General features: G+C 44.5%; 4 protein-coding genes across 4 annotated transcripts in view; 2 read left to right on the forward strand and 2 right to left on the reverse strand.

The window, feature by feature from the left end:
* Window positions 1-810: 810 nt before the first annotated feature.
* On the reverse strand, window positions 811-15,963 carry cpsf2 (cleavage and polyadenylation specific factor 2). The gene is made up of 15 exons (XM_042095531.1): window positions 15,800-15,963; window positions 15,205-15,370; window positions 14,835-14,994; window positions 14,625-14,730; window positions 14,225-14,354; window positions 12,557-12,672; window positions 12,075-12,262; window positions 11,088-11,378; window positions 9,927-10,027; window positions 9,343-9,546; window positions 7,582-7,734; window positions 6,553-6,778; window positions 4,539-4,940; window positions 2,734-2,868; window positions 811-1,492 (listed from the first exon to the last, which is right to left on the reverse strand). The coding sequence occupies exons 2-15, from the start codon at window positions 15,351-15,353 to the stop codon at window positions 1,400-1,402; spliced, it is 2,454 nt and encodes an 817-aa protein (XP_041951465.1). The 5' UTR covers window positions 15,354-15,370; window positions 15,800-15,963; the 3' UTR covers window positions 811-1,399.
* Window positions 15,964-16,128: 165 nt separating this feature from the next.
* LOC121711715 (NADH dehydrogenase [ubiquinone] 1 beta subcomplex subunit 1-like) lies at window positions 16,129-17,244 on the forward strand. The gene is made up of 3 exons (XM_042095533.1): window positions 16,129-16,247; window positions 16,687-16,831; window positions 17,069-17,244. Exons 2-3 carry the CDS (start codon window positions 16,692-16,694, stop codon window positions 17,103-17,105), a joined length of 177 nt encoding a protein of 58 aa, XP_041951467.1. The 5' UTR covers window positions 16,129-16,247; window positions 16,687-16,691; the 3' UTR covers window positions 17,106-17,244.
* Window positions 17,245-17,273: 29 nt separating this feature from the next.
* Window positions 17,274-22,413, reverse strand: riox1 (ribosomal oxygenase 1). The gene is made up of 15 exons (XM_042095532.1): window positions 22,261-22,413; window positions 21,910-22,050; window positions 21,622-21,773; window positions 21,323-21,422; window positions 20,997-21,110; window positions 20,648-20,754; window positions 20,192-20,299; window positions 19,875-19,909; window positions 19,514-19,692; window positions 18,850-18,954; window positions 18,579-18,720; window positions 18,154-18,274; window positions 17,842-17,941; window positions 17,648-17,734; window positions 17,274-17,540 (listed from the first exon to the last, which is right to left on the reverse strand). The coding sequence occupies exons 1-15, from the start codon at window positions 22,357-22,359 to the stop codon at window positions 17,472-17,474; spliced, it is 1,659 nt and encodes a 552-aa protein (XP_041951466.1). The 5' UTR covers window positions 22,360-22,413; the 3' UTR covers window positions 17,274-17,471.
* Window positions 22,414-22,730: 317 nt separating this feature from the next.
* The window catches only part of extl3 (exostosin-like glycosyltransferase 3), a 40,671-nt gene continuing 36,885 nt past the window's right edge, over window positions 22,731-26,516 (forward strand). Inside the window, exon 1 of the mRNA XM_042094963.1 lies at window positions 22,731-22,922. The gene's annotated coding sequence lies outside the window, so the exon portion shown is untranslated. The remainder of the gene's footprint in view (window positions 22,923-26,516) is intronic.

The raw sequence follows: 26,516 nt of genomic DNA on the forward strand, positions 1-26,516 counted from the left end.
CCATGATCCTGAATGTAATGAGCACCAGAAGTGAAATGGGGACATACAGAGAACAGACAATCACATATGACATAATTGCTAGTTTTTTTTCCCCTTTAAGCTTCGTGGTGCTGATTTATGAAAACAAAAGCATAACAAAGGGAGTACTATATATATATATATATATATATATATATATATATATATATATATATATATATATATATATATATATATATATATAAGTATACTGAATGTACTATATACAAGTATACTGAATGTACTGTATAAAAGTATACTGAATGTATACTGTATAAAGCTATATTGAATGATTAATTTAGTGACTCATACGTGAATCTTGGGTGACGAGACGTAACAAGTTAATTTTTTGTGCGAGTCTCCAATGTCAACTCCATTAAGCCGCATGCTCCGCTGTTAGCCACAGAAAATTCTAACTGTGTTTCTGACACCAACCCCTGATCTATTTGGCAGGGAGAAAATGTCTCCATCTGGTGCCAGCATATGCTCTGAGTACCAGACCAGCAATCTCTCGCCCTACGCACACACATACAAACACACACACGAAAGACATCACACTTTATCTTCTCACACAGGAAAAACTGTGAACAGAATCAAGAACCAACACACTACAAACCAAAGCGACACACTCGCATGTGTACACACACCACTAGTAAACACACTTACACACACACACAACTGGAGAAGACTCATCCACAACTAGGGAATACAAACCTACACACACACACACATCAAATAGCACCTCAAACACAAGCGATATGATAGACAAAATAAACACACATAGTCAGTTGGTCCAAAACAGAAGACAGTTTTTATGTAATCAAAAATAAAACCATTGTCATCGTGGTCCCCATTTTTTGCACTTGACCAGAGCTAGTTCAGAGTTCAGAGGAAGTGATGCGTACATCAGGGAGTCTTTCTCATAGGCCTTCATTTCTGCAGCCTCAACTGAGAGGGGTCAGTCCATAGAGCATCTGCCTTGTGCTGCTGGGGACATGTCCAAAAATACAGAAGAAAGGAAATAACAAAAATCCCCCCCTCCCTTCCCCCAACACACACACACACACCATTCCAAAACAAAGACACCTCTCACATGGCATAGATGCAGGAACAGCTGTACTTGCCTACAGCCATGGAGAGCTTTGTGTGTGTGTGTGTGTGTGAGAGTGTGTTTTAGTATTGTACTGATGTGTCTATGTTGGAGTCCATATGCATGTCTATGTGTGCGTGTGCATGACTAGGAGCATGTGTTTTTGAGTGCATTTGTGTAATTGTGTGTCCATTTGCATATGAAGGGGTAATTGTAGATTTGTGTGTTTGTCTGTCTGTGTGTGTGCGTGCAAGGGGTGTTAGAATACGGGGTCCTATGCTGCCAGTCCTGCTACACCACAGCATACTGCTGATACAGCAGCTCCCGGATCTTATAGTAGTCTTCACACTGAAGGCCCTCCAAACAGATCCGACCAGCCTCCGTCTGAAACACAGAGAGGGAGAGGACACGGTGAGCATGGAAGGAAAAGTAAACAGGGAGGAAATATGACAAAGCAACAGAAAGAGAATTGGGGTGAAGCAAGGGCACGGCAAAGAGAAATGACAAGAGACGCAAGAGAAGCAGACAGAGAACAGAAAACGGAGAGAGAGAGAGAGAAAAAGGAAAGGATCAGAGAGAACAGAGGTGACTATGACGATCTGAATAAAATGCATTCTTTTTTTATTATTAATAAGAACGAAAGAAACGGAGAGAACAGAAGGTCAGGTGTTTGTGTGAAGGCCTCCGGGGAACCTCTGTCTGTGGGGAGTGCTGTGGGTTGTGGGCTGCAGCAACCACACAGAGGAGGAATTATATATTTATATATATATATAAATATAAGAGAGAGAGAGAGAGAGAGAGAGAGAGAGAAACCGTACAGGGAGGTCAGCCATGGCCCTCAGCAAAAATTCGCTCAGAAAGAACACAGTTCACAGTGTGCGACTCAACTAATCTTTTTAAGGATAGGGTCTTATATTCAGGACTCTCTCAGCACAACTCCAGCACAGGAGGAGCTCACTCCAGGACTATCAACCATCTCAGAGAGGGCTCACATCAGGAGGAGCAACTCATTACACACAATTTGCCCCCAAAAAACTGTTGTTTCTGGTAGTTTACTTTTCTCAGCATGGGAAGAGTTCGATCAATACAGCACAGAAGTTAAACAATCCTTAGGCTGCATCCACACTAGTCCGTTTTCGTTTCCAAACACTGTTTCGTTTTAAATCCATTCTCTGTCTACACAGCCGCAGTTTTCAGGGGACACCTAGACGGTAGGGGGGACACCTGAAGCGTACATCACAGGACCATTTGCACATGACGATTCAATGCATAATTTAAATGCACTACAGATGCTACAAAAGCAAGCAAGGTGAGCAAAGGATAGTATTGACTAGCAAGGCTAGTAAAGGATAGTATTGACTAGCAAGGCTAGTAAAGGATAGTATTGACTAGCAAGGCTAGTAAAGGATAGTATTGACTAGCAAAGCTAGTAAAGGATAGTATTGACTAGCAAGGCTAGTAAAGCTTGTATTTCGGTATCCATATGGCATTCACCACTGGCAGTGTAGTAGTAGAAGTCGAAGTGAGGCAAAAAAAACAGAAGAGTGTGGATGTAGCCTTAAAGTCCCTGGAATTGAGAAGAGTCCCCATGCTGGACCAGGGGAGCTATTCAGACACACACTCACCCTTCTGACGGCCACTAGGTTGTTGCAGACCAGCACGCCTCCCACAAACTCAGCCTGGATGCCCTCCCTAAGCAGCACCTGCTTGAAGTCGGAGAGGCGCGGCTCGTTGATGAACACCGACTGGTGCCCAGGGATCTGCAGGAGGTGGGACAGACACACACACACAGGTTAGAGTATAGTAACAGCAGTGTATAATACAGTATAACTTCATAATGTTGTGTGTGATGTGTTTCTAAAGTTAAGAATTGGGTATTGTGACTTTTAAGACTGAAAGGCAGTACAATGGTCATATAAATATATACTGTTTTCACTTGACTGATTACACTTAACAAATCAATTAAAAATATATTGGACTCCTAAACATTTCTATGCACATTTTGGGTTTTAAATGCTGGTGTATGTTATTGCATTTGCACATTGCATTTAATTTCACCACAACCTCTAACCCACTGCTATTAATCTCAATCACTGCATCCATTAATGCGCTCACCCTAAGCTAATACAAATAATAAATAATTTCTCACAATATTCCAGAGGGAGGATATGATGATTTCACTTCAGTAAGACACAATGAAAATATATGCTTTAAAATGGTCATAGATAACAATAAGGGTCCTCATCATCAGGACCACAGATTTAAACCACTGAGAACTGGCCAAAGATGCAGACTGCACAGTGACCTTGGAGTCACCTCTAGCGTCCCTGTCTCTCCCCTGCCGTGTTCCTGCTGAGGGGTGCAGTGCTTGGCTCGGCCCGGCCCTTATTTTTGGAGCTGTGACCATTGTTCACGTCTGTGAATCACTGAGCTCCGGCGTCCTGAAGCAGCCTCTCTCTCTCTTTTCTGCTCTGTTGTTCTTTAGTCAGCATTTCTCCCCCCTCTCATCTCTCTCTCTCTCTCCTCCTGCTGTCACTCGGTCTCCCTCCATCCCATTCTATAGTTATCTCTCCTCATGTTGTCCTAGTGCAAACTCTCTCTGCTGGATCTCTCTCATCCTGGGGGCCAAGAGTCTTTGTTCACCTCTTGTCATAAGATCAGGTTACCCCCCCCCCCCTCTACTTCCCTCTCTCCAACCCCCAGCTTTTCATTGCTCTCTCTCTCTCTCTCTCTCTCTCAGCATCCCCCCCATCTGTCTCTCTTATGCTGTTTAGCTCTTTGTTTGTTTCTCTCTCACTCTCTCTTTCTGCCTCCATGCATCCCTCATCTCCCTCTCTTTCTCTGTTCATCCCTCTCTCCCTCCCTCCATCCATCTCTCTTTCCCTCCCCCTGTCTCTCTCTCTCTCTCTCTCTCTCTGACAGAGTGAACTCTGTCATGCTGTATCCTGGAGCCAGATCTCACCTCTGTGATAACAGCCGTTCTGAGGACAATACAGCCCCCACTTCCTATGACAACCCCAACCCCACATCTCTCCTCCTCTCTCTCCGTCTCTCTATCCCTCTCTCTCTTGCTTATGTCATGGGCACAGCCCACTCATCCTTCAGTCATCTCTCTTCTAGCCACTCACCCTTTCTCTCCAGCCATTTCCTCTTTCTTTTCAGTTCTCCCATCTCTTCCACTCCCCACTTTAACCCATTCTCTCTCTCTCTCTCTCTCTCTCAGCCCCTTTTGTCTCTCTCTCCATCCCTTTTACTCTCTCTCTCTCTCTCTCTCTCTTCCCTTTTAATCCCTCCACCACCTCCCTGTTTTCCCAACACTCAGTAGGTCATGTTATTTCTCTCTCTCTCTTTCCTTCTTCACTTTTAATCCTTCACTTGGGTCCTGTCGTTTCTTCACTCCCCTCTCTTTGTCCGGTCGTTTCTCCCTCACCTCGCTGGCCGGTAGCGGCTCCAGGGTGGGGATGACGTCGCTCTCGTCTCCGGCCTCACGCTCGTCCTCGCCGAACAGCGACTTCATGGCGCGCTGCTGAGCCGCCTCGCTCGTCCCCCCGCTCGCTCCGATGGCCGCGACTATGTCTGCCATCGCTATCCCGCCCGCCGCTGCCGCCGCTGCCGACGCCGCCGCTGCCGCCTCCGTCTCCATGGCAACCAGCTCGCCGTCCTCCATGCCGTCCTCCGCTCCCGCGCCTCCGCCTTTCTCCTTCTCCTCGGGCAGCACGCCCGTGTCCACCTGCGCCACGCGCATGTCCAGCACGCCGTCCACCCAGGCCAGCTCCGTGTCGCGCGCGCGGCAGAACTGCAGCGAGCTCACCAGGGAGTCCTTGAGACGCACCTGAGGGCGGAGAACAAGGGGGGGGGAGGAGAGAGGGATGAAATAAAAAAAAGGCAGATAAGAATAGAGAGAGAGAGAGAATTCGCAAAAAGAGACGAGAGAGCGAGAGGAGATGGGAAGGATAGATGATAAGGGAGAAAAAGAGATAAAGAGAGTAAAGGGAGACCACAGAGGAAAATAAAAAAAAGAGAGAGGGATGGAAGGGTGGTGGGTGATGGAAGAAGAGATAAAGAGCCAGAGAGATAACGCAGGAAAGAAGAAGGGATGATAAAACGGAGATAGAGAACCATGGCTAAACAACTGGCTGCCTTCTGGGTTTACAAAACAACAAACAAAGCCCTGGTCATGTGCTTGGGCTGTGTTCTGTACTGGAACGGCACTAACACTCATATTCCCACAGAGAATGTTCATGAGATGCCTGCGTCAAGGAGACTGGAAAATAATTCCATTTTCAATAGATCACAGTGTATATATGCAGTCATATTAGGGTATGCATCAATACAGTGTAATAATAGTTTGACAAAGGCTTGAGGAGTCACTTAGAGACTTACTTACTTAGTCACTTAGAGACACATGCTCTGTGATCGAGGGATAATTGGGACATATGAAAATAATGTACAGAACCACTCAGGACATGCATGTTTGTGACGTGCCCAAACCAAGGCAGCATGGCTGTCCACATGCAAGGGAGGGTTTCGAGCAGGCAGAATTCTAACAGGGGAGGGGGGGCTATATTTGTTTGGCTGCTGTGTTGCAGTGTTTCAAATCAGTCAACTTCAGCCAGTGTGCATGACTGTCTTTAAGGCCATCCGCGAATCGAGTGTGTGATGTAACCCTGGTCAATGGTCAGGGTCTGTGTCTGGCTGGTGGGGGTCAGATTACAGCTGGCTGTGTGTGTGTGTGTGTGTGTGTGGCTCTCTCTGAGCGGGTAGTGCCAGGACAAGAGCGCTGTAATCAGGGTTACGGGCAGAGTTGAAGGGTTAAAATCACATCACTGGCTTTAATACGAACGCTCTTGCTAACCTTAAACACCACTCTTAACACTGACCATATAGTTGTGTCCTGTATTAAAAACACATCGATGCCTTTAATACGAATGCTCTTGCGAACATTAAACGCCATTCTTAACACCAACCCTGCTGTCGTGTTACATATTAAAAACACATCGATCACAGGCTTTAACCCTAACGTTCTTGCTAACCTTAAACACTATTCGTACACCAACCCTGCTGTCGTGTCACATATTAAGGACAGATGCCTTAATACCACCACTGTAGACATAAATTTCACTTGTCCCACATGGCTACTCCTGAGCTGTAATGTCACTGGCCTCGTTCAAACCTGCATTCATTTAAAAGGTCAGCATCGATCACTGAAAAGGCACATTTATGTTTTAATTTTGGTGGTTTTAATGTTTTAATTTTTGATGTCTGTACTATATAGCATCAAGATGAGAATTCTGGTTTACATTTGCAGGCTTCAAACACGAAACAATTCGAAATCATTGTGCACCGTGTTGGCGTGAAAGCTTAATGTTGTTACAGTAGGTGCTTGAACAGTGCATGTCTTTTCTGTTCAAAGTCACTGCACTAAAGACGGTCAGACCACATACCTGGTAGATGTGGGTCTCGCTGGTGGCGTCCACCGTCTCATGCTGCTTGGGCGTGTACACCTTGATGTCCTTGCCGCTGAAGGCCTTGCACGACTCGGCCAGGTCCTGGCTGGCATCCGGCGGCCCGTTGACGATCACCAGCTGCCGCGGCTTCATCTGGTTGATGATCTTCTTGATCGAGTCGCCGTCTGAGCGACCTTCGTAGTCGATGTAAGTCACACGCGCTCTGAAGGGGATGCAACATGGAGCACACATGATGGCACAATGCTCAACAACATTACGCCATATACAACTATTTTACACAGCATTCATTTAATACAAAATGTACACATACACACATTCTCTTTAAGTATGTATGTACACAAATAATAATTTTCCACCTAATATCTGTCTCTAATGTTGTATTTCATATTCATAATCACGGCATAGAGAAGACATGCTGGCTTTTCTCTATAATCCCCTAACCAATAAATATGTATTATGTCTTAAACAATCAAATGAAAGCCTGCAGACAACAAGATGATACTGGTCTGCTTTTCACTTAATCTGTATAATCTCTCTGTGTTTAAATAGATTGTCTATAAATGTAATGCGAACATACAGTCACACTCATATTACCATAATGGTAGTTACGTAACATATTCAGAGAAATCACAGCCTTCACCTGAAAACCTAGTCTCATTGCATGTGATGTGCATGCTCTTCAGTCAGTTGTTGTGGGTTGCTTGGTTTAAGTCAGTCTAAAATGGTCTATAGATGTTCATGTAAAAAAGCACTATGAAATGCTTTGCATTTTCCATTCAGCTATAAACTTGCCAATCTCTTTATCTATAAAACCGGTAGTGAAGGTGTACACATGGAATATAGGGGATCTTATGTACACCTATGCTGATTGTTATTTTATTACTTATATTATTATTATTATTGTTTTATTGTAAAGCACTTTGGGTCAACCCTACTGCATCAAATGTGTTATAAAAACAAATTGACTTGACTAATGAAAACTCATGAAGCCCAGCGAGCGCTCACTTGATCTCCAGGGTCTCCATGCTGGAGGTGCACTTGGTGGGCACGTCGGACAGGTCCTGGTCCATGGGCTCGTCCCCGTTGGACATGCCCATGTCCAGCTTACTCTTCTCCTCCTCTGTGGCCTGCAGCTCCGGCACAAGGAACTCCTCAGGCCTGAAATGGGGGTCAGGGGATAGACACACACACACACACACACACACACACACACACACACGTGAACAAAAACACCCAACAAACAACAAAATACACACATGCACACACAGGGAAGACACACATAGGCATCACAGCAAAGGACGCTAACAAACTGAATAAAATGACAAAGAAGGTTGGATCGGTTACTGGGTCCAATCTATCCATCTCTCTATCTACTTCTCTGCAAACACACACACACACACACACACACACGTGGCAAAGTAGGTACGAGGAAAAACACACACACACACCATCACAAAGACTCACACAGCCTTTGTTTAAGTGGGACACAGGTGAGCATAGCCTCTTTACATGAAGGAAGCTGTGTATTGTCAAGAAAATGGATGAGTGCTCGTGCTGCAGGTGTATCGCTTCCTAAAGACAAAAAAACACCACCCCTGCCAAGCTGAGTGGACTGGACCGCTCAATAGGATATACATAGGAGCACAGCACTCAGTCCTCTCACTGTTTGCAACAATTACCTGATAAGAGGAGTCACAGCTTTGGATAATGCTAAAAGATGACACAGGAGATAATCTCACAGTTTGCTCACACGAGTTCGCACAGCAAGAGGCCAAGGCCAAAAGGCCAGATTAATACATTTAATGATCGCCGCAAAACTACCACACACACCCTGATCCGCCCATATTCAGATTAAGTGAGACTAATACTGACAAGGCTCATGGCTCTTAACTCAGATTGATTTAATACACAAACATGACAATCTCCCCTAATTCCAATTACGTTAAGTCATGCTAATACGAGGTGCCATGGTGACTGCTGGGACTAACAAAGTCTAGTCACACGCTGTGCCAATATCAAATCGATGAAGGGGATTGTCCTGTGAGGAAATTTGTTCTCTCTATTTTACCCAGGTGTAGTGTGCACATTCACACACACACACACACACACACACACACACACACACACACTTGGAGCAGTGAGCTGGGAGCCCACACATACTCGGAGTACACCTACATATCCGGAGCAGTGAGCAGACATTAACCCCCCACCCGGAGAGCAGTTGACGGGTTAGGTGCCTTGCTCAAGGGCACCTCATCTATGGATGTGGATGTGGAGGAGCTGTTTTAATCACATATTTCCTACCAGTCAGGACCGGCCACCCTTGGGTCACAAGTCTAAGACACACAAACCCAACTACTCGTCTGATTTTCAGGTGCTTCCCTGACACACACATCCAGGTGTGCACAAACACACACAAAACCACACATACAAACCTAAAAAACTGGAAACTGTATAAAGGGTGCATGCACTCGCACACCACCCAAGCATACACCTAAAAAAAAAAAAAAAAAAGACAATTATGTGCACACACACACACACACACACACAAACAAACACCCCACATACAAACCAAAAAGGACGACCACACAGACACACACAAACAAACACCCCACATACAAACCAAAAAGGACGACCACACAGACACACACAAACAAACACCCCACATACAAACCAAAAAGGACGACCACACACACACACACACACACACACACACACAGACACACACACACACACACAGACACACACACACACACACACACCCACCGGATGATCTCGCCGTACTCGTCCCACTTGATGCGCTCCTCGTGCGTGGGGAACATGGGGTAGGACTTCTTGGCCTGCTTGAAGAAGCTGCCCTTGCGGCCGCCCTCCCCCTTCATCATCAGGTCGTGGTGCTTGCTCTTCACCACCGCCGGCTGCTCCAGGTCGTCCTCCAGGTCACTCTCGTCGCTCGAGTCCACATCCACCCTGAAGGTGAGCGCGCGCGCGCGCACACACACACACACACACACACACACAAATAATTAAACTGAGAGTGCAAAAATAGACAATATTATTTTTTTAAAGTACATATTAGGGCTTTTTTTGGCCTTTTTTCAGATAGGACTGTAAAGAGCGACAGAAAGCTAGTGAGAGAGTGAGAGGGGGTGAAACCAGGACTTAGGACACAAATGTGGTACGAACACTGCAGCCACAGCTAACCCCTCACATGGAAAACATCGCCTTCATACAGAGCCAGCCAGGCAGCCAGTAACAGTGTTTGTGACAAATGGAGGTGAGGTGTGACCGTGTGATCTGCCATGTCCATGTTACCAACAGCTCAAACCGTGGAAGTAAAGCAGACTCACTCTTTGGCCTGCTCGATCTTTTTGGCCGCCTCCTTCTTCATCTTCTCTTTCTCCACATACTCCTCCAGCTCCTTCCCCTCCAGCTTAGTACGCTTCCTCACCTGCGCACACACACACACAAAGGAACACAGCTATAGTCAGGTATACACACAGAAATGCTCATCTATATCCATTAAATGCACTTTTAGTGCTAGTTGTGACTAGAAAACCAAAATCTGAAATGTAACCACTGCATCATAGACATCCACCCTCTGATGGAACCTTTGCTGTAATATTCTAGAATTCTAAAAAGTTCCAAGCCAGCACAGTGGTTGTTCCTGGTTCCAAACTCACGGGGCCATGCCCCTGTGTGCGCCCGGCAGATACGTCTGGTCAGGGCCTGAAATCCTATCCCGTTATCTGGCCAGCACAGACTCTCTCCTCCGCCTTGGTGTCTGGGAGCGCGCGCTGTGCATCTGTGCAAATGCCAGCCAATCCCCTCTCCCTCTGGGGTCGAGCCGGGTCTGCCTGGAAAACCTGTGCTGACGGAACGCTAACTGCCAGCTGAGCTGAAGACTGTAGTTTACCTCAGACCTCAGCTAAACTTAGTCTCTCTCTCTCTCTCTCACACACACACACACACACACACACACACACACACACACACACACACACACACACACACACACACACACACACACACACACACACACACACACACACACACACACACACACTTATTCTCCTCCCAAGAGCAAGTTAATCCCACCTACAGTTTTTTTTCTTCTCTCTCTTCTGCAACCCCACCCCACGGCCTTATCCGCTTCACACTCTGCTCAGCATATCATTTGCCACGCTTTAAAGTCAAGCATAACGGAGCACAACTTTTCTCTGTGGCTTTTCTCTTAAACTTCCGGAGGCAAAAAAACTCTCGCTGGGGTAGTCCGAGATACCGTGTTCCTTCCGGTATCTTAACCTTGCCTTTCATATGCCGTAAACTCAATATCTCTCCCCATTCCTTCAGCTTTGTGGTTTGTCCTGGGTTGGCGATGGCTCAGCCCTTTACCCATGTTTCTTTCTCTCATATACTTCCCATCTCTATGCCAAGACCCACACAGATACAAACACACATCCACACACACACAGCCACACACACACAGCCACACACACACAGCCACACACCTCCAGGTCCATCATTTTCTCCCCAGGGTTGTCGATGAGGTAGCGGGCCAGCGTGCCTGGTGAGGTACGGTAGGTCAAGATGATGGAGTTCTTGGCGTCCGTGCACCACTGGATGAAGAGCTCGCGCGAGAAGCCCGACTCCAGGTCCGGCTGGCTGCACAGCACCACCTTGGGGCTGGGCACGCGCGCCAGGTCGGCCAGGCTGTGGCACAGCGAGAGGTGGCGGAACTGGAACGGGTTGTTGCGCTTGTCCTCGAAGCAGCGCATCAGCTTGTCGCTCATCCACTCCACCTGGTGGGGGAAGAGAGAAGGTGGACAGGGGAGCTGAGCACCATCTCTTGTGTTTTCCACATGATTTCACAGGGCTTAGGAGCTCTCAAAAACAGTTTGGAACAGTGTTTCATTTTTCAACATATAGAAAACAGACGATAGGTCCTTTGGTCACACACCAATCACACAACTGTTAAACCAGCCTTGTTTATTTCCTGTTTTGTTCCTTTGTCTGCTCATAGTAGGCTAAATCCACTCTTATATGTTACCTACGACCTTATTATGTTTATTTGGCTGAGGTGCTGCGCCTAAGACTTTATAAAGTAGGAAACCCCTGTATCTGTGTTTGCCATAAAGGCAGCTTTGCAGGCTATAAAACAACCCTCCCAATCACTCACATTACTTTCTCACTCATATTACTCACACGGTCTTTCAACAGACCAATTAAGCATTCATAACTGCTGTCGGTGACACAAATGACAAAAAATGATATTTCATTGATATAGTCAAATGTAGACAGTGCATGTGAATTAAGACAGACTTCTTCTGATCCATTCAGTGGCTTTCGTATTTAAAACTAAATCTCACAACTTATTTGTAACTACCATGTTACAAATAATATGTAGATCATTTTTCAGTCACGCCATGAGTTCTAGAATGTACACCAGTTGTGATGAGGGGCGGCATAGTCACACAGCCTGGGGCAGATGATCTCACCTGGGACTTGGAGAACTCCACCACGTTGTAGCTGACGTTGTTGAGCAGGGCGAGGGAGTAGACCCCAAGGCCCGAGTCTTTGGTCCTCCAGATTTGGTCCAGCAACTGGGCCAGTTCCAGCACCCGTCCGGCCGTATCCACAGCGATCAGCACGTTACCGTCAGCGCGGAGCGTTCCCATAACGATGGCTGTGTTTGGGGGTGAAGGACAGAACAATAGGCATGAAAGGTATGCTTTTCTGGGCGCAGTGATGTATGCATGAGCACTACAAGACAGGCCTACACGTTTTTATTGGTCGACATTCCTAGCCCAACAAAGTAAATATGCTAAGGTCCTGAGGTTCACAATGGTGTCATTCTTCAGAGAACTATGGAACTTTTGAACAATCTGTGTTCTACATTCTTTTTTTCCTTCATTGATGATTGAAACTTAAGTGAGTGTTGTCTACCAGCAGTGAAGCATGGTGGGTAATGTAGTCTTACTGAGGAGCTGCTCGTCCCGCTGTTTGCGTCGTGGCTGTACATAGGCAGCGTTGAAGGAGTCGGTGATGAGCAGAGAGGGACGGCTCACCATCTCCAACGAGCAGCCATTCAGATGACTGCAGGGACACAGGGAGCAATCACATAAATAATACAAGTAGTGCCACTCATCACAACACAGCCCATTATGTTCATCATAACAGTGGGAAAGAAAAATCAGGACACAGCACATACCAAACACTCAGAACCGGTAAGACATTTGTCAAAATGTCCATAACATAACTAGTTTTACTGCTCATAAAAATGACAAGCTCATATGCAAGTTCAAAATTACATTTCAAAGACATTTATCCCATACAACCCTTTACAACTGGCTGATTGTGAGAATCTGATTTGAAAGACGCTGGGATATGCCTGAATGACACACTAGGTGACATCTCTGTTCCTGTGGCATTCATGTTCCTGGCGCATCTCAGTTTCTGTGGCATTCAAAATAAACATCTGACAATTTCATTGACAGGGCTCTACAGTGCGGCCATTTCACTCGCACATATAAAAATAATGGCGTGCGAAAAAAATATTTAGGCGCACTGGTGCGAATGACTTCTAACCAAGTCAATGTTTGTCTACAAAATACACCGCAACATCGCAAAACATTACTGGTGCGAACCATAAAAATCACGTCAATGCCACGCCAATGCAGCATAAAAACTACACCTTCCATCAATGTTAGCAGTTTCGCGTTGTGACTCGCTAGTTGCTTCTATTAAATTCAAGGGTCGCAGAAAAAGTGGAAAGTTAGACTAGCCAGCCAAGATGCAAAGTAGAACTAATTTCTTCAATTCACTGAATTAATCGGATATACAATATGAGGAACAGGATGAGATTCTGAGAATGCAGTGAGAGAAGGAAAAGGTAACATGCCTTTTAGCCCAGTTGACGTATTGGCTGCAATTTGCAAAATATAGCTTTAGCAAACAGGCACAAAAGTAGCCTCCAGTAATACTCCATTTTTCTTCAAATGTAGAACGCTACTGAAAACGCCAGACTTCCATGCATGCTTGTTTGTTTTACACTGAATACAAGCTGAAGTGCAAAACGAAAGTATGCATACCATTTGCCTACTGCCCCCATCAATGCAGATATTTCAAATAAATATAAATATCATTGATTAGACTATGTTGGGTTTTGTGGAAGAGAAGAGAAGAGTAATATTGCAGTATGCAGTCAGATAGGTCACCATGGGCATATTTGGATTAGCTACAGGTGAATTCACAAATAAATAAATTGGCCTAGGGACCTACATTTGGCAGGATAGCCTACTTCATACAGTCTATATGCAAGTATGGCAATGCATTATTTTACATTAACAAAATGTAGAAAAATAGAACGGACTGAAAATAAAGTAGGCACTGATGTTCTTTAAAATCTTGTTTCCTGTAAATGTTGTCAGTCATTCTTAATCTTCGCAATTGGTGCACTGACATGTTTAACTGTTAGCTGCAGTGTAAAGTTAAATTATGTGTAAGTTAAGTACAGAACTGACTGTGGCCCCAGATTTTTGTCTGTGCTCCTACATTTTTTAACTTGGGCGCACAAGTGCTCCTGGAAAAATAAATGTTAGTGTAGAGCCCTCAACAGAATCATACTCAAGAAGTTCTCTTCACTCACATCTCTCTCTTGTGGTTAAAATCCACAGCATACACAATCTCCTCTTCTCCATCCTTCACAATCTTCCAGATGGTTCCACCAATCATGTGTCCGGCCGGCAGTGGGGTGATGGACAAGCCGTGGCCCTTCCCTGTGGAGGTCAGTAGGAGGAAAAGGTTGGCACAGCTTAAATGGGCCCCTTTACATGTTTACAAATATTGTAGCAATGGAGAAGAAATGGAGGCAGAAAGCCTCCTGCCATTATCAGGACCAATACAAAATAGACCATTTTCAATAGTGTCTTTTATAGATTTATCATCGGGTAATCCCACAGCTTGAATAGGCATGTACATTCATTGTAGTTAAACAGTATTCTGTCCCCAACAGGCCTAGTGTAAGGGAATTCTGAGGATGGCATTACCCTTCAGATTGACGATCTGCGAGTACTTCAGCTGCTGGATTTTGTCAAACGCTGAGTCCACGTCATCCAGCGTGAAGAGCGAAAAGTCCTCCGTGTTGTGACGTGACTGCACAGAGGGGCAGACAACAAATTAGTTATGATAACTGATTACCAATGTAACGATGTGTAAGATTTCAGACAGTCAAAGCCATCTGGTTGTGCCAGTCTCACCTGATAAAGGTCATACATGAACATCTGACCCATCTTGTAGACTGGGATGGTGGCATAGATGGTGCAGTTGAGGCCGAGCTTGCCCACAGCGTATGGCAAAGCCCCTAAATGGAGTGGATCGGGATGGGACAAAAGCACAGCATCCACCTGGTGGACATATCTGTAGAACAGGAACATGTGTTACTACAGGCAAGAAGTCCATTGATTGTACTATCTTGGTTAAGAATCATTTCTATAGTTCTAGTTTAAATGAAGTTTCGCCATATTAGGATGGCACAACATGCATATTTGGCACAGCATGCATATTTAAACGAAGCATCACCACATTCTGGAATTCATCAAGGTAAGCTAGTGGACTGCCATTAGTTACCTCTTCAAAGTTTCAATGATCTCCATGGAAAAGGTCTCGTCCCATCCGCAGTCCAGCAGGAAGCGAAACTCATCCACCTGTAATAGGTAACAGAGTGCAGATTCCTCCTGGACCCCCGACAGGGCCGTCAACTTGATAATGGACGTCATACTGTTTTACTGACAATCTACAACAAGAACAAATACGTGTAAATATCGTGTACGGTTTTTTTCTTCGCACTATAGCATGCATCATTCTTATCCATCTCAGTCTGAATGAACATCGGTGTGACTATAAAAGTATAGATTAGAGACATTTTGGCATAGCGTTTTATACAAGACAAAGCACTTTGAGGAAATAACTAGCTAAGCTAGCCTGCAAACATCATTAGACCCTTCAGTTCAAATTAAGCGAGTTACACTAGCTAACCGACTGGCTAGGTCGTCAGCTCTTTCACTGCTCTAAGAACTGGCCATCAATCACACTGATAACTATTCTCTCACACTAGTACCGCTAACAAACTCTAGCTAACATTAGTGCTAGCCATTGTACATCAGAGATATCAACATTAGCTTATTGGAATATTATCGCCGTTATGGGTGTAAATGAGCCATACCAGAAATACTACAACGTTAATCGGTCGTTTTTGCAAATCACGGGATGATAATTTATCGGTCTATAGACATTGTGACAATAAGTTTAGGTTTACTTGGGCTTCAAGAACCGTACAAACACACTTGTAGGCCGGCCATTTTTGCCGCTGTAAGGGTGAAAGGTTATTCGACTGCACCATGTCCGTGCTTCTGGCTTTTCTAAACATAATTAATCTTAATTGTATTATACGATAATTTGGGGATTTCTACTTAATTCTAGCTTTGTTATTTACCTATTTTATCTAGCTATTATGGCAAACAATAAATAAATAAATGTGTATTGTAAATTTGACTGCATGAACGCAGCAACCATGGTATCGCCTAATGACCTCCTCAAGAAGCACTTGTCTGGTCTGAATTCTGAACCAACATAGCTTGCTATCAAGTTTGACGAAGGACCTAAAGGGCAAGGTAATCTAACTTCTATTTTCATGTGTTTGTATCCGCGTTGTATTTCTCGGCATAGACATTGTGAACTAATTTAAATCATTATCACATTGTGCTATCATACCTAATATAGGCAAGGTCGAAGTAACGTTCAACTACAATGCTACCACACATGCTAAACTAGGATGACAGATACGTAACATTACCATGACACAATAAGAAATGTTATATATATATAAGCACGTCTCTAGCATAATACGAAATATTGTTGACGTTCGCCCGTGCATCTTAATGCCTTCAAAAATCCTGCTAAATGGTGCCTTACACACTCAACTTTAGCGTTAGCCACGTTAGCTAGGCTTATCAAAACCAACGATGTTTTGGGTGGCTTACTCTTTACGTACTTTGTTATCAAAGACACAGTTAAGCAATGTCAATGTATTTGCATGCATGTACATTTCAGGAGTCATGGTGAATTTCGCGGCCCTTGTGCGCGAGCATTGGATGCAAACCCTTGTGCCTATTGGCATTATTATGGGTATCTACCTGGACAGGTGGAATGACAGCAGACTAACAGCATTCAGGAACAAGAGTGCTTTATACAGCAGGTACATGCACGTTGCATATATTATTCCTCTTCCAGCAACCTAAATAATAAGAAAGATAAGATGAAAGAAAATGAGCCCGTCACGTCTCTATACTAATTTTTCATCCATTGTTTCCATCTGGCATGTAACCTGCATGTGTGTATTTCAGTTGAGCACAATGTAAGCCTATTGTACACACACTGCATATGAAGACTGCATAGTATCATTGAATTTAAATATCCTCTCTAATCATTGTAGGGAACTGAAGCCTGGTGAGGAGGTCACCTGGAAGTGATGCAGCAAGAAAGACCATATTATCATCCCTGAGTCCCTTGTGTGTGTGGAAGGGTTTCTATTTCGTCCTCAAATTGAGGCCTGTTAAAAGCTGTTTCTTCCCTAGATGTTGACCAATAAAATGTTATAATAATAGACAACCTTGTTCTACATTAATTGAAACAACTCATTTTACTGATCTGATTTTTATTTTGATTGCATTCTTTAAATGTACAAAAGCATCTTCAAATGTCTTACACCGAAGCAAAGCTCAAATGTAAAGAATATCAAGAACACAAATACAGAGCGCTGGTTGGATGCTGGTTGGAACTGTTCTCGGGACGGCAAACTATGAGCGCATCAACCCCGATGGGTACGTTCTAAAAGATCACTCTGACTTCAGAGGGTCCGCCGTGTGTATCAATCCCTTCTCAAACAGCAGATCTGCCAATGACCGCTAGGGAACACAAACAAGATTGATGTTTATGGATTAACACACACACACACATCAATTATTAACCATAACATTCATCCTAATTACATTGCAGATGTAAAGTAACCAACCTTTTCTTCTGCTGTATCGCATGGTAAACTAGAAACGGTGACAAACTTGGGATACGAGTGAAGCAGAAACTCCATGGCATCTGTGTGCTGTAAAACAATGGTTCAGTCAGAGCTCCTACAGACTACCATCATCACTTACTGACATTCTGCTCCATTTCTAATAGTTTTGTTTTTATGCCTAACACAAAGCTCACCTCTGGTTTTATTTCAAAGGACTTGAGCTCTTCTTTGTGGTAAACCCGGGAGTTTTCTGCTGTGTGATAAAGGGAGACCTCTTCTCCATCACTGCACAACCTTTAGCAACAAGGAAGACAAAAAGAATAAAAAAATACCCCTCAAATTAAGTTCAGTTTATTATGATTTTCTGTGCTTATCATTTAGCAAGAGATTCAGGAGCAGCATAACGGTTTGAAAAGGCATCACTGGTTTGAATTACAAGAAGGGTTGAGCATGTAACTAACCCTGGTCCGTCACTGGTCACTGCTTTGAAAGTGTGTGTGGACTACCTTGCTATTCCTGCACGTATGAGGCGGATCCTGGTCTGTTGTCTCACGTGGACGGTCAAGCCCAACGCCTCGCCATCCTCCCAGCGGGCCGGGGCTCCATAAACACTGCTGGCCTTCTCAGCTACCAAAACAACATGATGGAAATAATTACATTTTGAACGCAGACAGAATCTTGTGGTAAACCCCAGAGGGTTTTGCTGTTATACTCTACCCTCCCCCTCACTGTCAAATGTGTTTGTCTGTATGTGTTGTGATGTATAGGTTAGTTTTATACAGTATATATATATAGACGTCCAAAGTGCTTTATATATACTGTATATTGCCGTATCTATTATCTACTATACTGTCTTTCACAAATGGATAAGAGAGCCATTTTCGTAGCCGTCTCCATTTTGAAATTATCTGGAAACTGAAAGTGTGGTTACCTGGAGTGAGTAGAGGTGGTAAGCAGTCATGCAAAAAGCCTCTGGCCTTCTGGTCCACCGCAGCGTCCACAGGTGCGTAACCCACTAGCTTCTTCATTAAAGAGCCAATATGACTCAGAAACTCTGCTCGACGGGGATCCTCCTGCAGAGGGCAAAACATTCCTAACTTCATCAAGTCTTTTTATTTTCTTTACATTCAGAGTAATTTCAATTACAAATTGTAGTTCAACTACAAATCCGACACAAAGCACACTGGACAAACTGCACACACCTTATCAGAATTCTGAACCCCCATGTACGACAGATAGTCCAGGGGGAGACCTTTACGGAATTCCACATCCTCCTCCATTGCAATCTCCACAGCTGCTGGAACAAGCTGCAAGTGAAAAAACAAACAAACAGACTTTGTTTACCCACAAGTTTTGAAACTGACTACATAAGCTCTGGGTTTAAAATGTACTGGGAGCAATTATACAATGTTATGTATACTGGTATTAGCTAATGCTTGCAAAATCTGGCTCTGTTTTGTTTGAACGTCAACAGAAGAGTGACGTTGCCCAACATCGCTTAAAGCACCTTTAATCCAGCTGCTGATGGGCAGCAAACATAAGCAGGATGTGATGTCAAAAGTAATATAACTCATTAGTGAGGTCATCCATAAGCATAGAGGCTTAGGCCTACTGCACAATGTATAAACTAGTGATACTGGTAATGAAACATGTCTGTTACTACCAAAGGATTATTAGATCTACTACCAAACTAGATAAAATTCCAAAGAGTAAAACAAAAAGTCATAACTTGTTTTGAATTTGTTTTTGTCATTTGTAGTTTGTAGAGGTAGAGGGGTTTTTTTTTTTTTTAGGCCATATCGCCCAGCCCTAATTCTACCTAATGGGTTAAACAATTTCACAATGGGGTGAGAGGTCACAGATCACCTTGGTGAGCAGGTCACCCCAGCTGTTCTTCTGGTAGGAGGAGACGGTGATGTGAAGGGAGTGGGCATCTGGCAGACAGTCGCCCTGGTGGATGAACCCACGGGGGAAGTAGAGCAGGTCTCCAGCCTCCAGCACCACATCAAGAATGGGCTTCCCAATCTCACCCTGGCTGAAGTTGGCTAGAATGTGAAGTTATGTCACAGGTTATGTAAGTAACTAGATCATAACAGTCTTGTAGACAGAAAATAAATGAGAAATGTTGCAGATATCTGCAAGGGGATGGTCATGATTTTTTATCCCAAAATGTCCTAAACGACATATTATGGGTTTTGGGTTATGTTTTTTTTTTTTTACTACTTACGACTTGATACCACTGGCAGCACCTCATCTTCAGACCTGGGCACACACAGACACACATCCACAAAGTTCATGAAACGTATAGCACTTTTAAACGCTGATACATTCTTAAGGTTTGTGATTAACACATTAACATTTTACCCCATGCCCAGCGGCTCCGATACCTCCCATGACAACAATAGCAACATGATGTGCGTTGCGTGACGTACCCCTCCTCTCCCTGAGCACGATATAGGGCTGGCTGATGTTGCGCTTATTGTGTGTGACAGCTGCAAAGTGTTACTCAGGGGGGATCCGGGGGCATGGAGGGGGCTGACTCACCGAGGGTTGTACACTCTCCAGTGCTTCTTGCCCTCCAGCTGGACTACAAAGGCCTCAATGTCATCGTAGTGTGGAGCAAAGCCCTGTGTGCCTGCCGGCGTCAGATACCTGAGGGCACACAAGCATGGTAGGATTAACACATTAGGATTAGAAAAGTCAGCATGTTACGCATCTCTGTATCTCTGTAAAGGGAAAGCTTCTGAGGGAACATAAGCCAACGCTGCATTGTGAAATAGTGCGCTACTCAACTACAAAGTCACTTTACGTGCAATACCTCAATAATAATTCTACATCCAAAAACATACATGAAACTAACTAAAACTATCTTTCCTGTGGAATCAGGTTCGTTGTTATATATACTCTTTCATTTAAGGCCCTATCAGAGCCATGCTGGCATTCTGGACTGTTATATTTTTGAGATTTTCTCAGCATGACATGTGCACAAGCCAGACTTACACGTTGGCACCAGCCATGCTACCAAAGAGCTCCTGCAGGATAGAGAGAACGTTCCAGACGGTGGAGGAGAATGCTTGGGGGTTCAGCATCCTCAGGGAGCAGCCACTCTGGAGAGCAAAAGCCACAACCATTACTCAGCAATGCGGCAAACACCCATGCACGCGCACAGACACAGACTGACACGCACGCACACACACATAATTTATATCAACATATATTTTTGCATTTGCTTCTAAAAATTAGTTATGCTAAAAAAAACATACAACCATCATGCTATGTGTGCATAAGGGCATCAAGTTGAGAGGATGGGATTGATATGAATAGAAAAGATGAAGATGATTGTCTTTACCTCGTAATAATCCCACACTGTGTAGGGCAGTGCCCTCCCTGGAGGGTTGTGGGTCTCTCGTTTTCCATTAATGTAACTAGTGACGTCGAGGTTCACCCCAAACTGGACGTTATCCTGATATTTGACGCACACACACACACACAATTTCAGCTCATTACAGTAAATGCAACGAATGCAATGAAAACGTGTTAAACAAACAAACATGTTCTGTGATTCATGGGGATATGAAGATCTTAACGATACACGAACATCATGCATACCGATACAGTCAGTCAGTAAACAGACCTGCTTAAGTGTCTCATAATGCTGAACTTAGCTCTACTCACATCTCTCAGAATTCTGTCAAACTCTGCTGTGGAGAACAGTCCTTTGTAGTAATCTTGTTTCTGGCGTTTAATCAGCAGAGGTTTTTTCTCCCATGTATCCCTGTGAGTTCATACATACACAAATGCTAACCCTGAAAAATCCTCATCAGATCTTATTTGTGAACCAAGATTTTACCAATCTTCAAGATCAGGGCAAACAAGATCAGACATCAGAATCAAATCTTTTGAGTACATTGACACCACCCATTGACACCATCAAATGTCAACAACACACTGATTACTAACTTAGGACTGCTTACCTAAAAAAGCTCTTGGAGGGTATTGGATGGACAAACCACTGAAACAGCTTGCTTGCCCTTTCGCTGCTGTTATTGACTTTGGTGAGGCTGTCTAGAAGGGTGTGCAAAGATGTGGTGTCACCTGCCATTTCTCTGGTTTGTTGTTCTTCATCCTAAAATCACAAATCCAAATCAAACACCGCGGGAATAAATGATCACATTGTCACTGGTAGCCAGGTGAACATATTGAAGTAAGCTGTTGCCACACGGCGCTGTTACATTGAGAGGGCCCTTCGCATTGTTACATACATTCAGCATCGTCTCTTGCTTATCTTTCTTCTTTGTTTGCAAACCGTTCCGTACTGCACCACTCTTCTTCCTGATCTTTTTGGATTTTACGATTGGAAGGCCATCCTGCAGTTTCCTCTTCTTTTTCTTCACCGGCAAAACCTTTACACACGTCAATAGTACACATACATCAGTCAGAAGCAAAAATCCTATAGTGCACAGTACATTTAACACAACAGCACTATGTTGCGCCTGCTAAAGGAGGCGTGGACAGTTGGTTTCATACATGAGTGAGATAACACTGCTAAAGTAATGCTGAATGAGAAATATGCTTATCACGACAAGCTTGAGCTCTCTAAATGGATGAATTACCTCATTTAGGGGATTCGAAGGGGGGATTGCGGACTGATACAATGCAAAGGCCGACACATGTTTTCTCTCCATGTTTTCAGTCTTCGGCGTCACCAACATGAGACGGTACAGATGGCTTCTTCGCCTTTTCCAACCTCTCTCTCCAGGGCGAGAGTATTGTACTGCCACCTATTGAAAGGGAGATGAAAAGGATTGACAATTATTGTTATTTACTGCGTGCGCTCATTAATGTTGTCACTTCTTAATTATGCATACATACACATACGTGGAGAAAGAATTATATGTATGGAGGTACAATATATGTTGTTATGTATGTTATTGGGCGTTTATTTTTTGAAATGCTCACATCTGCACGTTTCCAGCTGTGTTTTTTTTTTATGACCGACAGGTGGAGCAGTTTGCCCACAAGTCATTTGCTATTCCCAGCATGCATCGGTGGTTAATGTTTGCTTAGCGCTGGCTTGGTCCAACAATGCAGTCGCGATTGCTTGCACCGTGCGGACCTGACGCGTTAGAACCTTCGACAGACTGTTTTTCAAGATAGCGTGGCTCAAGAAGATACTGATCATATTATTTGAATAGTCAGCGGTATAGCAGCACAGACTGTACGCCAGGCACTCCTTAGACTTGGCCTGAGATTTGTCTTCAGATCTCCAAACCGGGTAAGTCTAGCGCTAACATCAGTTAGCTTGCTAACTGGCAAAATCCAAGAATCCAGGCGCTTGTTATGGCTAGCTAGCTGGCTAATTGACCAGATTATCATTAGACATATGGCCTGCTCCTTTCGCCTTTTCAGAAGCTCCTCTCTGGTCTGCACAACGAAAGAATGCTCATGCCTGCTATTTGTAATTGCAGGAAGATGCGAATATCTTCTCGCCAATAAGGTCTTCTGACATACATTGCATCGTTGTGCTTAGTGCGGGGGAGCAATTTAAACGACAACCTATGAGCTGTTTTTATTGACACGTTTTGTAAGGACGGCAGGAGCGCCGTGAAATATGTTGATGCATTATTTATGCCTTGTGTAATGCCGACACGGTGAAAAACAAGTAGTTAGAGAATCGTCAGTATACCTTCTCATTATATGTGTGCTGTCAGCGTTTATGTTGTACATAACTTAACTGTTAACATTAATGTAGGATCGGGCTCCGCTGTAGCAAGCCACTTCGGCCTAAGATACAAGTTCCCCTGCACGCTGGGATGGGGATACACATTTACACGTTTCAAGTGTGAGTAGATATTGTTGGTTGGTCAGTAATCAGTATTCAAACAGTCGCTTTCCTGTCCCTTTTATTGTCAACACGATGCCATACCACATAACTGACGTCGGAGTGAATGAGCTTATGTGATAAGAATATTCTGCACGTTTGAATGATTTATATCATTTGTTTGCCATCTTTCATAAATCCACTTATCAAAGTGCAGGTACACTTTTCACATCTCGTTGTTTCATGAAGTAAAGGTCGAAATTGAAGGAGGACTTTAACTTGGTTTCTTTAAAACTCGGCTTCACTGAAAATGAGGACTACCCTCAATGAACCTCCGGGAATAAATACTGGTCGAATGAATGAATACATAATATGCTGCTTTGGATTAAACTGGTTTATTATTTGAAATATCGTGGTATGTCGAAATAGGACATTAAGTTAAACATAATGCCTAATGTGGTAATTATATTGGAGCATCCTTTATCGAATTTGACAAACATGCACTGATCGGTGTGCAGATGATGTGTCCAGTGAGTGAGAGCTCAGTGAATGCTGTGCCGCATTCAAATGGCAACAAAAATTAAATCATGACGAGTTTACATAAGTATGTAAATTATTTTTGTGTTGACCGTGTTGGTTAGTGTGTCTGTCTAAAGAGACATATGAGAATGTGGGATGGGTAAATAGTGGGAGAACCTGTCCTTCCGTGCACCCCACACCCAAGGACATCTGGTTTGAACCCCCCCCCCCTTCTCCCTCTTTTTTTTACCATCTCTTTCAGTTTCACCTGCTCCCTCAGTCTCCTATCCCTTTTGATGTGTGCACAATCTCTCTGCATCAACCCCGCATCCGTCTCACAAAAGAACTTTGAGCCAGACAGATAGACTTCTTGTCGCTGCTCTAACAAGAATCGTGTCAAATCACATCTGCCAAGAATGTTAATCGGTGTGTAACCGTTATGAACAGGTGAACCATCAAACTCCCACACTCGGTGTGTGTGAGAGAGGGAGTGAAATAAAAAAGGAGAGAGAGCGAGTGTGTGAGAGAGAGGGATAACTAGTGTGTGTGAATGTGACACCCAGTCACTAGTATGAGTATTTTGAACACACGGCCATTACTTGGTGTCTAGTGCTGTGTCGCCTCTTCCTCACCCAGTTTTTCACCTGATGCTGAAAGAACCTCCCTCAGGCAAATGTGTACCCTGCAGTTTTTTCTTCTTCTGGTGACCGTACCAGACAAGTCACAAAGTTCCAAAGGCACCTGTGCACGGACAGCCTCCAAACAGACTAGAAAGTTTGAGATCCAACAACCACATGTCTGTGGCGTCCAGACCACAGCTATTGTGTATATGTACGCAAGCTAGTACAATCAAGACTTTAGACACCAATGGACCCAGGAACGGGGCCTGGCCGAGGATCTGGTCCAGTTAGTCATCTGCTGTCCAGAGGCCCATCAGTGTATGAGTTCACCCTTGGACTACTCATTTCCTACCTCTGCCCTTGTTTGCAGAATTCACTCGTTCACAGTGTGATAATGTCCCCCCCCCCCCCCCCCCCCCACACACACACACACACACACACACACACTCTCTCTCTCTCTACTTCACTGTTTGCTCTCTGAAAGAGAACTGAATGAGAACCGAATGCTCAAAGTGGAGCAAGGGCATAAAAGGCAAGAGAGTGAAAGTGTGACATTGTTTCTAAACAAGCATTCAGTTTGTGTGTGTGTGTGTGTGTGTGTGTGTGTGTGTGTGTTTGTGTTTGTGTAGTGTACCTCACAAGGTAATTCTCTTCGAGAGAGAAAATGTGTGAGTGTGATTGGGATCACTTGGCTGAGTGACTTGGGTATGTGTCAATGTTTGAAGTGTGTGTGTCTGTGACAAAGTGGGAGCGAGATTAGACACCTGATTGTGTCTGAGGGTATAGACCTAGTGCGTTTTTGTGTCTGAGGAAGAGTGGGACAATGACATAGACAGGGATAGAGTGATTTTGTTGGAGTGTGTGTGTGTGTGAGAGAAAGAGAATGATGAAGTACCTGATTACGTCCGATTGTGACCTGTTTTTTTTTTAGTGTCTGAGTGAGGGAAACGGTTTGCCAGAAAATGAGAGTGAATTTGTTGAGCTGTGCGTGCATGCCTGTGTTCATTTGTGAGTGATTGTGCTTCTGAGTGTGTGTGTGTGTGTGTGTGTGTGTGTGAGAAAGCGGGGGTGGGACTGGAGAGGCTAATCGCGCTGGCTCGTCTCCCAGTGTCCATCTCTCTCCACTGGGGTGAGCAGGCAGGCAGGCTAGGTGGCAGCTGTTGGCAGCAGCCGGCTGGAGAGGAATCCATGACCAACCATAGCACAGCTCAGCACGGCACGATGGGGGGGGGGTTAGGTAGATATAGGAACAGGAACAGGGAATGGACTCGCAGGGTTTCCGGGTGGTGGTGGTTGAGATGCAGAAGATGGATGTTGGTTTGTTTTGGTGGTCTTTGCTTTCCCCAGAGCCTCTCACATGTGCAGGTTGGCACAGACTCTCTCCTGTCCTGTCCTGTCCTGGCTGGTACACACTGTGAGGGACATAACACAAATGAGAGATAGAGATAGGGGGAGGGGGGGGGGGGGGGGTTGCGAGTGAGTTATTGTAGGTGAAGGAGGGAAATGGAGGAATCACTCCTGTTTGAACTGCTGGCTTTAGATGATTGTGGCACATTCCTGCTCTCTCCAGCTGTTCAGCCTGCACTGGCTCGCTGCCTGTTGGAAGAGAGAGAGAGAGAGAGAGAGAGAAAAAAGAGGGCCCCTGGCTTATTTCAGGTATGTCGGAGTTTGGCATGACGGAATGGAGCAAACATGTTTAGCCAATTTACACACACGTACACTGAGTGCTGCCCACAGGTAATGCACAGGTGTGTGTGTTGTACGTGAGCAGTCGCCTGTGTTTGACCAGTCAGCCTTGAAACCATGTACAGGGATGACCAAAGGCTCTGCATAAGCTACAATATTTGTCTGACTTTCATCAGTCTGTACCTCTGACACACACACACACACACACACACACACACCATCT

This window comes from Alosa sapidissima, chromosome 6, assembly GCF_018492685.1.
Source record: "Alosa sapidissima isolate fAloSap1 chromosome 6, fAloSap1.pri, whole genome shotgun sequence".
Lineage (NCBI taxonomy): Eukaryota > Metazoa > Chordata > Actinopteri > Clupeiformes > Clupeidae > Alosa > Alosa sapidissima.

Excerpts from the sequence above, each read along its gene's own strand:
- cpsf2 (XM_042095531.1), bottom strand. The coding sequence starts at position 15,353 with ATGACGTCCATTATCAAGTTGACGGCCCTGTCGGGGGTCCAGGAGGAA. Across the intron at positions 10,028-11,087 it reads AGAAAATGATGGACCTGGAG|GTGAGGAAGCGTACTAAGCT; the intron begins GTGTGTGGCTGT and ends GTGTGTGCGCAG. Across the intron at positions 7,735-9,342 it reads GAGTACGGCGAGATCATCCG|GCCTGAGGAGTTCCTTGTGC; the intron begins GTGGGTGTGTGT and ends CCCCCATTTCAG.
- LOC121711715 (XM_042095533.1), top strand. The coding sequence starts at position 16,692 with ATGGTGAATTTCGCGGCCCTTGTGCGCGAGCATTGGATGCAAACCCTT. Across the intron at positions 16,832-17,068 it reads AAGAGTGCTTTATACAGCAG|GGAACTGAAGCCTGGTGAGG; the intron begins GTACATGCACGT and ends TAATCATTGTAG.
- riox1 (XM_042095532.1), bottom strand. The coding sequence starts at position 22,359 with ATGTTGGTGACGCCGAAGACTGAAAACATGGAGAGAAAACATGTGTCG. Across the intron at positions 21,774-21,909 it reads AGCAAGAGACGATGCTGAAT|GATGAAGAACAACAAACCAG; the intron begins GTATGTAACAAT and ends TTGTGATTTTAG. Across the intron at positions 17,735-17,841 it reads CCTTTGAAATAAAACCAGAG|CACACAGATGCCATGGAGTT; the intron begins GTGAGCTTTGTG and ends ATTGTTTTACAG.